General features: G+C 29.4%; 2 protein-coding genes and 1 non-coding gene across 3 annotated transcripts; all 3 read right to left on the bottom strand.

Annotated features, from left to right (window-relative positions):
* Positions 1-4183: 4183 nt before the first annotated feature.
* LOC107028849 (peroxidase 10) lies at positions 4184-5785 on the bottom strand. Its single transcript, XM_015230073.2, has 4 exons — positions 5426-5785; positions 5127-5318; positions 4862-5027; positions 4184-4726 (listed from the first exon to the last, which is right to left on the bottom strand). The coding sequence occupies exons 1-4, from the start codon at positions 5642-5644 to the stop codon at positions 4311-4313; spliced, it is 993 nt and encodes a 330-aa protein (XP_015085559.1). The 5' UTR covers positions 5645-5785; the 3' UTR covers positions 4184-4310.
* A 994-nt stretch (positions 5786-6779) lies between these two features.
* On the bottom strand, positions 6780-6853 carry TRNAI-AAU. The gene has a single exon. It is a non-coding gene; the product is annotated as a tRNA-Ile (tRNA).
* Positions 6854-8131: 1278 nt separating this feature from the next.
* LOC107026231 (la-related protein 6C) lies at positions 8132-10485 on the bottom strand. Its single transcript, XM_027914046.1, has 10 exons — positions 10043-10485; positions 9883-9964; positions 9696-9790; positions 9542-9613; positions 9384-9463; positions 9209-9287; positions 9062-9109; positions 8902-8970; positions 8727-8819; positions 8132-8641 (listed from the first exon to the last, which is right to left on the bottom strand). The coding sequence occupies exons 1-10, from the start codon at positions 10394-10396 to the stop codon at positions 8381-8383; spliced, it is 1233 nt and encodes a 410-aa protein (XP_027769847.1). The 5' UTR covers positions 10397-10485; the 3' UTR covers positions 8132-8380.
* Between the last annotated feature and the right edge of the window lie 333 nt (positions 10486-10818).

Genomic DNA, 10818 nt, shown 5'->3' with positions numbered 1-10818 from the left:
TCAATGAAGTATAATGTTTTCATTTGGTAAAATTATGTTAGACATATGGAAATTTTAAGGAAAAATAACTTAAATACACAACTATAAGTTTTATATTCTCTAATTTTCCCTTCTTTTTTTAAATATTACATAATTCCCTTTTTCTTAATTTTAGTATAAGTGTATAGATATATAACATTCTCTCTCCTATAATACACAATTACCCAATATAATGCCTATTTTTTCTCCATTATAACACTCAATCTTCTAAATCAGTTTTTGGATTTTGAATTATTAATTTTAATTAATTTTAATTAAAACACCCAATTTTAAAATTTTGAATTTCAAAATTCAAAAAATTTGAAGTTTCAAAAATCTGGACAATTTCTCTCCCGTTCTTATTGTTATTCTTACTCCATCACGTCTTCAGTTCTTCTTTCTCCATCATCCTCTTTCTTCTTCTTAACCCAGCATCTTTTATTGGTTTCTTCTTTTTCTCCTTAATCCATCATCGTCTTTCTTCTTCTTAACCCAGCATCTTTTATTGGTTTCTTCTTTTTCTTCTTAATCCATCATCAGTTCTTCTTTTCTTCCCTTTTTTGTTTTGGTTAATTGTTCTATTACATCATAGTAATGGATCCGTTAATTAATAGAAGGATATACGATTCCGACGATGAAATTAAAACGAAGATAGAAAAAAGTCTTTGCATGATCCTATGAATCTTCAGAAGGATTAAAACAAAGACTCTGGCGAAACATCAAAATCAAAGGTTGTCAAAATACAACAAAAAAAGAAAAAAGAAGCAGCAAACATTGTTGTTAGGCCTACATTGTTTCGGGTTTGTATTTTTGTACTTAAAACTGTTGTTGAAATTAGTAAAAATTTTAAGGAATCCAATATGTATCAAAATATCTACTACATGTATCAGTGCATTGACTAAACATTATAACATGTGATACATATCTAATACATGTATCAGTGCATCGACTAAACACTATACACACTGATTCTATATGTATCATCAAGCACAGTTGATGACGCAGTTATTAAACTTAGTTAATGATACATTATAACAATTTTCAAAACCTCATGCTACATAGAAAATATTATGATACACAACAAATTCATGTATCAATGCATCATCTAAAACATTATACACACTGATTCAAAATGTATCAGCAAGCACACTTGATGGCGCATTTATTGAAATTAATCACTGATACATGATAAAAAATTTAAAAAACCCTTGATACATAGGAAATCATATGATACACATCTAGTTCATGTGTCAAAGCATAGACTAAACATTATAATCCACTTAGTACTCATGTATTAAACCTATTGTCTGATACATGATAATAATTTTCATGATTTTTTGATACATATTGGATTCCTTAAAAATCTGTTGTTGGATTCCTTAAATTTTTACAATTAAAAAGTATTTTCCAAGAGACAGCCCAACCCAACTCATTATATTGAAAAATCCACAGTAACAACAATAAAATTACTGCAGTTCGAAATTTAACAGATTGTTCATAAAAAATGTATTCAAAATAGATGATATAATATTTGATTTTCAAAATTTGAAATTAATATCCAATTACGTGCTGATTTAATGCTGATTAATGATCTGTTACCGTAATTTAAGCTGTTTTAGTTAACAAGATTAAATGTACCGTTTTTTCTCCATTTTTTTCTTAACAGTTTAAACTTACCATGTATCATTTACCATGTATCACTAGAGTCTAAAGTATCACGGCACAACAGTTTTAAGGGATTTTTAGTAAATACTAAATTTGTCGGGACAGAGTGTAATTATTGAATTACACTATGGGATTCCTTAAATTTTTACAAATTTTAATCCTTTTCGCGAGGAGAAGAAGAGGCAAGATTGAAGCACATATTCGCGAGTTTAGGTTTTCTATATTTAACATATATACAATTTACAATTTTCAATTAAAAAATAAAAAGATATTAAAATATTTTTTAATATCATAATATCAAATATATTATGTGAAAAATTAAAATTTAAAAACTACAAACAAGTATAAGATAAATAATTTATTTTCACATTTTCTCATTTGATGATTCAAATTCATAATTCAAAGATATGTTTTATACTAATAAGTTCTAAAAGTTATCAAAAATACCTATAAACTTACATTATCATTTATAATGAATATATTTCTTAAAAATAACCTTGTAATATAATTGATAACAATCTACAAGAATAAAATAATAATTTAGGCAAGACAATATATTATTCACAAATCAAAAATTTGTCAGTGATTCAGTTATAATTATAAACAGATTAAACACAAATTGTTCTTTTTTCTCAATTTTATAATTCAAATTAAAACTCAAACTTTTCCGAACGAGATTGTAACAAAGATTAGTTAGACTTAATAAATAATGAGTATTTTTTTTATAGAGTATAAAAGTTTGGGATAATTTTTAAATTTTCAAATATTAGAACTTGACCTAGATACTACTTTTTGAATCCGGCTCATATCCATTTTTATTCTCTCTATTTTTCCAAGTTTTGATCTAGATTGAAGACACATGTCATAGTTTAGAATTAATAGTTGAGATTTAATTAATTAAAGCAAAGTTCTAATCACACTTGTTTTCTTTCGTATGTTTATTTCTTAAAAATTTTTGTAATCCGACAATCCTATATTACATTATATTTTTCCTAAATATATTTAAAAGAACTTTTTTCTTAATTACTTGAGTAATTTATTATTGCTTTTTACTTTTTCCCTCGACGTTTGTCATTTCTCAAATAATATTACCAAATAAAAAATTAAAAATCATGACCTATCATTTATTTTTTTTAATTTTAGAAGTAAAATAAATTTTGTCACTCAACTTTAAATTCTTTCTTACTCCTAAATGGAGTCCAATAAACATTGTAGCTCTTAATATTTTATTATTATTTTTTCAAAAAAATAAAATATTTAGTAGAGGTTTTATATATATACGCAGGGCAGTAACGATTTTCTTAAAAATATATATTTAGAGAAAAATAATAATGAATTATAAAAATATTAAAAAAGCTAAATTGTTAATTTTTCTAATACTTGAAAACTTGATATATTTGTCAAATTATATGACCAATTACCATTTTCTCAATTTTCTTTTCAAATACTGTTGAGGCAAACAGGTCGTAAAAATGAGATTTATTTATTGGTGATTTAGTGGGAAAGTGCAATTGAGTAGAAACATACTCATGAAAAGGTGTCAAAAAAGAATCAGTGGTGAGAGAGGAATATCTGTGTATTGGGGATAGTGATGACTGATAATACTACAGAAGAAACACAAACACACAAATTTTAAGATGCTTTTTTGCAGGAGATGACAAAGGATAAATTAAAAGCTTGATAGATTGATGTTAATATATAACACATAGGTTTAGTCAGCCTCACCCCACCCCTGCTAATCCATTTTTTTTTTAATTTTATATTTTTGCTTAGAAACAATCTTTTTATCTCCGTGAGTTAAATGTAAGAGTTGCAAAAATTCTATTTAGTCTGAGTCTCAATTATGAAATTATATTAAGTATGTGATTATGATTAGATTAGCTTATGTTTGCTTCCACTGATTTCATAGATAACACACCATTTCAAGTGACTATGTTCGGTAAAATAAGGGAGAAAATAATTTAATTTTATTTATTTTTATGAATCTATGATTTTCTCGTCCCTTTCTTTCCTTTATCTTTCCATAACTTTATAAAATCAAAGGTCTTGGGTTTAAAATATGTATATGAAGAATATTTATGTTGAGAGAGTCTCTTTTGAATAAGTCCTATAATGCATGATTCGAATTTAATTAGAATTTTAACGTAGAAATTAGACATCATATGAAAAATATATATAAAAAAAAAACATACTACGTAAAATTCGAACTAAAGAATTATTAAAAGGGAATTTAGAGAACATAGAATCAGTGACAACATAAAATTGAATGGGCGTTGAGCATAAAGAACAAAAGAGTACAATATTTTTTTTTTAGCACATCGAAAGTCAAGCATATGGACCCTTTTTTCCTTCTTTAAATTATATATTCTAATAGACCAAAGTTTTCCTACTTAAGTGGGATCCCATTGTCCATATACTTCCTTCGTTACAATATTCTTTTTAAAAAAAATCGACACTTTTTTATGATCCAAATTGAATAAATCATACCGAACCAATAGAATAAAATGAAAATATCTACTTGAACGATATCATTTGATATTATTAGTACAAAAATACATATTGAAGCAAACACACTTATAAACTTTGTCTAATAATTAAACTACACATACTTACTTAACATAAACACTTTAATAGTAGTAATTTACAGAGCCACATACTTTTCTAATTTGTCCAGTTTCTCCAGTAAGGACCCCAATATTTCCTAATTTTACCATTGATGCAGCAAAGTCTTGGTAGAAAAGATAAGGGTACAAACTGTAGGCTTTGACCATATCAGCTGTCTCAGAATTTGACATTAGAGCTTGATCAGATTCAAGTAGTCCTGTGTTGTTCATAAGGTTTCTGTAATATGCATTGTCGAATCGCGTTACGGATTGTATATCTAGAGGAGTAATTTTGGTGTTTGGTCCCTCTTCAGGACAAGTGCTTTGTAAATTTAACAACATTGAATAATCAAGAAGTGGATCTGGCTTTCCAGAGTCTTGATAGTTGAAAAGTCTCCTCTTGAATGTGAAACATTGAGCAAAACCAATTGTGTGTGCTCCTATATTACATGACACAAGTCGTAGAGTCAGAAATTTCATTAGAACCATACTTAAAATGTTGTTACACTAGAAACTTTGAAGGGGATTGATTCTTTGTATACAAAAATATGATACTGGGGATAGAAGCTACGTACCTGAAAGAACTACTACATCCCTTAGATTAAGGCCCTTATCAGTAAACTTGGCCGCGATTTTATCCAGGGGCTCAAAGGGTGAAGGTAATTGTTCATTTGCTGCTTTTTCACTTGCAGTTAGTCCATCTCGTCGACCAAGTAAAACTGGCCAAAATGGTCCTCCTGACTGTAAAGGACGAAAGGAAAATATAGTCTTCGGTTCATATTCAGGCATTATTACAATACTTAACGACTCTGTCTGCACGTCAAATATGTTGATACTTACCATGACGACAACTTCTCTAGCAGCAAGAGTTAATATATCCACACAAGATACAGTAAATGGACAAGCTCGTTCAAGGTCTGCTTTTATGTTATCGATTGTCTCAAATCCTCGAACTGAATTGCGATTTGGTGCAGCATTCTTCTCACCCTTGAAATCATTTGTGTCATCAAGAAGCACAGATCCATCACAACCCTGTCAAACATAAGCATAAACTGATGACTAAATAAAGTATTACCCTAAGAGTATGCAATTAAACTAGGATGAGTAGTACACAATAAATTGACTATTAGGGAAATTACATTTACAAAACAGTCGTGGAAGTGCAAACGAAGGAGGGATGCAGCTATTCTGGAATCATTACGGAGAGCTGACCAAACGTTCCAACGAATGATCCTAGGCAAGACGGGGCATGCTCTATCATAGTAACTGTAATCAAGCTGACCAGAAGTTAAAGGAGCCATAGTACTAATCATACAGAAAAAAACAGTAAGGCAGGGGAGCAAACTACGACTCGCCATAACGTTCAAGTATTAAAAGGTTTGAGCAATTCTGATTCTTGTGACTTGTAATTGGAGCTACATAGAGCAATTTATAAAACTAAGTTACATTAGTGGACTTAAGAGTGGGAATGCCACTATGTACATGTGAGCTTAATGGACATGTAAGCGTTACAATTTTATATGAAAACCAGTATATTTTACTAAAGTTCAGTGCTGATGAAGTTATCCACTTTAACATTTATTAAACTCAAGTACATTAGTTAAGAACAAAATGCAGCAAAGATATTTAATAGAGTTTCGACGTTGCATCCAACCACTGAGAGATGAAAGAAGTGCATGTCAATCAAAGCACTTATCGATCATTTCAATGGAACAGTGCATATCCGCGAAATAACAACAACAGTCTGGATAATAAAACAGTGTTAAACATCTGAGTTACTGATGATAAAATTGAACAAGAGCAAGTAACAGAATGTCAAACTTGGATAGCTATGACCTAATCAGCCATTATTCGATGTACTTAGAAGTGGTGATCACTAGAAAAGTATATAGTTGAGAATAAGACAGAATTAACATGAATGTCCACTTTTGAAATGAGACAGAAACTAAAATAAGAGATTTGAACATGTGCTGAAAATTCCATTCAATAGAAATAGTTGCAAATAATGCAGGATACTGTCATTGCCACTGTATTATATAATTCTTTAATAGAAATAGTGGAGAAGACAAGTATCTGTTGGTATTGTATATATGCATTAACATATTATAGACAAAGCGTGTGTGTACACCACTTTTTATAGTTTAATTCTGAGTGCAATTCTTCATTCCACAAAGGCCAAGATGTCATATTCTATTGGAGTGCCGGTTAAAGGGATTATTAGAACAAACGTTTACATATATACTTATCCCTGGAATACAAAAATTAGCTGATAATCATCTATAAATAATATAATTGATTTTTTCAAATATTTTTTTGTTGTTGTCGAAGAAAACTGGAATATAGAGGAAAGGTTTTTCTAAAATATATAAACTATTAGTTGAGTGATTATTCAAGAAATCTAAACCTAACACAATATAAAGTTATTTTTTTTATTGAAGATAATTGAAATCAAGAAAAAAGGTTCTGTGACATCAACCTCAAACAAAAAAAGAATGGCCCATGCAGGTCTCGAACCTGCGACCTTCGCGTTATTAGCACGACGCTCTAACCAACTGAGCTAATGGGCCATTGTCGTACTATTAATAGCTAATATGATAAATATTGTTGCCGGACCCTTTTCATAAGGCCCCTAAACCGTTTGGAAATGATTTCAAATAAGTGATTTTGATCAGGTATTTAGAGTTAAAATTTAGTTCAGATATGTTATTTAGATTTTTAAAGTTAAAATAATTTTTTATTATTAGCATAAAAATCTTTTAACTTGTAAAAACTATAAATTCATGATTGTCAAAATTTATACAAACTTGTCAAAAAAGCAAATCATAATTCATACAAAAATATATAAAATATCCTTAAACATCAAATTAATAAACTAAGAATCTCCTCGTTTGTAATTTATATGGTCGATGTTATAGAGATATTATCTTGTCCTATTCTTGAAGGAAGGAAACAACGAAAAACCTTAGAAATAATGAATCGATTATAATTCTTTAAGGACGCATAAACAACTTATGGGCTTGGTACATTATTTTGGAAACTTACGTACATATATTAATCACATACTTTTAAGTTAAAATCATTATTTATCTTTATAATTTTATAATTACATAAATCCCTTAAACTGATACAATAATATTAGCGTTGATACATTAATATGATGCACGAAATACATTAATCGTTAAATAAGATATGTTACATTTTATACATGATACATAAACCTGCTGTATATTTTTATATATGATACACTAATGATGCACAAGATACATTAATTTGATGCACTGATACATCAATCTGATGCATCAAAATAAGTGATTTTGAAAATTTGTACAACTAATAAGGTATAATGGTAATAAGAGAACTTAAAAATGTGGAATTTTATCATTTTTAAGAAAATATTTACCATTTATAGCAATAATATTTTCTTTTCACTTAATCACTTTTAATCATTTTTAATACATATTTCAGAAAATAAATTTTAATACACATGTGATATAAATTTTATTAATAGATAATATAGTTATCACACATTTTAATATAATGTGTCAATTTTTATTAAATAAGCATAATATATTTTTAAATAATTATAATACATATATATTACATATATTTCTCTATATACAAATACGTATATGGACTAATAAATATCTGAACAAATAATATTGTTATAGAAAGTTATACTATAAGTTCAATTACCGCAACATGCCAATGCACGTTGATAAAAGGCAAAATGGTCTCATTTTGCTCGATCTTTATTCCCTTAAACAGGAACATGAATCAATAATCATAATTTATGCCAACAATTATATATTAAACTAGAAAGATTCAGAAGAATACAAGTGGTGAATAAGTCTGTCAATAATGCAAAATTAACAAGTAAAATCAAATCTCAGATTCCAGAACAAAAACAAGTTATAAATAGTCTCAAAGCAAAACTTATATACTACTATACACTTTTGTTAACTGAATGAATGCTCAAAAAACACTGCATAAAAGTAGAACATAAACATTATTTCCTTAAACTCTCAAAAACTCTGAAATCCAAAATCTTTCTTTTCTGTGACTAACCAAAAGGGGAAAATTAATCAAATTTCCAATTAGGCAACATGTACTCCAGATATAATAGTAGCTGTGAGAGGCTTCCCCCTTCCCATGGTGAAACCTCGCGTTCCATCGGGCATTCTTGGCCCTTTCGTAACTTGTCTCACTGCTCCTTCACCTACACCTGAGCTACTGCTGCTGCTGCTTTGTGGAAGTGCAGCAAGTAGGCCTCGACCACCATGAATTTGAGGACGCATTCTTAATTTCCCACGTCCTTTGTTCCATGCTTTCTTAGCTGATCCTACACCGTCTTCAACCTAACATTTTTAATACAACTATTAGTAATATATACTGACAATGTATATAAGTTAAATCGTTAATAATAACAATGACATCACTTACATTGTTGTTATCAGAGTCTTCAGAGGGCACACCATCTTCATCATCAAAACATCCTTCAAATTCACACTTCCTGATCTTTAGTATAGACTTTGGCTGCAAATTCCACGAAACATTTCATAACAAATATTCATCTGTTAAGTGATATCGATAGGATGAGACAGTAAATAAGACTTACTGAACGTCTGAGGAGCAACCTCACTCGTAGGCCTTTTCTCCAATTCCTTTCATCATTTAACTTCTCAACCTGATCAAATCCAAAATGAAATCGATTTAAATTAAAAGTAAAGCGACTAAACTCAAGAACATAAATTAATCTTAAAAATGTATCCACATACTGCTCTCTCAGCTGCTTCAGGATTCTCAAACTCAATCAGTGCATGGAGCTTCAATATTAGCAAGAAACAAAAAAAAAAGAATGAGAACTTCTTCCTAATGAATCAGACTTAGCTGTTAATGACTGAACGAGTTAGTCTTTAAAATACCTTGTTGCTAATGCCAATGTCTCCTCTAGCACGCGACAAGTTTGGATCCTGGGGATGACATACACGGATGGTTTTGACACTTGAATTGACAAATATAACAAGTTAGTTCAATTTGCATAGAAGAAACAGAGTTAAGTAGATGAAAAATATCTAAAGTAAGGGGCAAAAATATCACCTTCCAGCTACCTTGAATATTTTCTCAATGTTGTGATGTGAGTGATCATCTGGTAAATTCTCAGCAACAACTGTGCGTAACTAAAAGTAGGAAGCCCCAAAACATAATATTAGCACCATAAAAATATGAAAATTTCAATAAAAAACTATATAGTTTACCTGCAATTCCTCTTTATCCTTATCAGTAAATGGAATTCTTCTTTTAACCTTCTTGCCATCATTGCTTACAATCTTCATAACAAAGTATACAAAAATTGAGTTCGTTTATCAATCGATGTTTATAAATTCAAATTAAAAAAGTTTATCAATGTACCAGTTTTGTAGATGACAGGAGGGCATGAGCAAGTGTCTGCTGGTTAGTTATGAGGGACTTGATTTTCTTCGTAGCGGAAACAGAGGAAATTGGGACTGAAGTAGTACATACAATCATAATTTCAAATCAAAAGACATTCAAAACAAAAAAAGAAAAAGAGAAATAGGAGTAAGTTTTTAATACTAACCAAATCCTTCAAGGTCCTTATTCATCTGCCTCAATAAGTTTTCATTTGCCAACAAGCTCATGTCACTAAGTTGATATTCAACCTATAAAATATATCAACCATCAGGTACGTTAGTAGATGAAAAGCGGATTTATGTATATGAAATAATAATGTGAATAACCTGTTTGATGATCTTGTTCTTGACGTCTTCAGGAAGAACATCTTTTTGAAGCAATGCAGAGAAATTTTGATTAGGAAGATAAGAAAGAGTGTCTTGATCAGCAACATATAACCAATCAGAAGTAGTATTACCCCCAGAAAGATACTGAAAATATGGGTAAAAATAACTTGAAATTGGAGTTGTCGTTGTTGTTGTATTACTAGTAGTAGTATGAGATCTTGGTACAAATTCAGGTGCTTGAACATTAAATTTGAAAGATGCACTATCCTCCTTATTATTACTATTCTTAACTTGTAAATGTGGTGTTGTACTACTTTCTTCAACTACTGATCTTTCAGGTTGCAATTGTGCCATAATTCTTTTTTTTCCTTTTTCTTTTTTTGGGTTCTACTAACTTAGAATCAATTAATTTTCTTAGATGATTTATGATTATGAACAAAGTATATTCATTCATATCATAGTGTCTTTTTTCTCTTTCTATTGATCTAGTTGAATGGTGGAGCGACAAAATTGGTACACTCTCTCCACAAGTTAACTAACATTTGACCAATTTTTTGTTCCGACCTTTGCTAACTGTATTCCTTTATTATTGATCCTTGACCATCCTATAGCCACTTATTCATAAATTTGGTTAAATAAAAAATACATCTCTTTCAGAAATAAAATTAAAATAGACTTTTTTTTTTAGTAATAGTAATTTGTTATTATTAGAAGAAAGAATGTCCAAAGATTGAGTAAAAATTAGGCACGTTAAAGTATAACATATGCATAATTCG

The sequence above is a fragment of the Solanum pennellii genome, chromosome 1 (assembly GCF_001406875.1).
Source record: "Solanum pennellii chromosome 1, SPENNV200".
Classification (NCBI taxonomy): Eukaryota; Viridiplantae; Streptophyta; class Magnoliopsida; order Solanales; family Solanaceae; genus Solanum; species Solanum pennellii.
Note: the sequence above shows the minus strand (reverse complement) of the source record. Positions and strands in the feature narration are given on the sequence as shown.

Bases quoted from the DNA above. Each gene is read 5' to 3' on its own strand.
- LOC107028849 (XM_015230073.2), bottom strand. From the start codon at position 5,644: ATGGCGAGTCGTAGTTTGCTCCCCTGCCTTACTGTTTTTTTCTGTATG. The intron at 5,028-5,126 runs GTAAGTATCAAC...CGTCCTTTACAG, and splicing joins CTAGAGAAGTTGTCGTCATG to TCAGGAGGACCATTTTGGCC. The intron at 4,727-4,861 runs GTACGTAGCTTC...CATGTAATATAG, and splicing joins GGATGTAGTAGTTCTTTCAG to GAGCACACACAATTGGTTTT.
- LOC107026231 (XM_027914046.1), bottom strand. From the start codon at position 10,396: ATGGCACAATTGCAACCTGAAAGATCAGTAGTTGAAGAAAGTAGTACA. The intron at 9,614-9,695 runs GTACATTGATAA...TTTGTTATGAAG, and splicing joins TCCTGTCATCTACAAAACTG to ATTGTAAGCAATGATGGCAA. The intron at 9,464-9,541 runs GTAAACTATATA...TCCTACTTTTAG, and splicing joins AGGATAAAGAGGAATTGCAG to TTACGCACAGTTGTTGCTGA.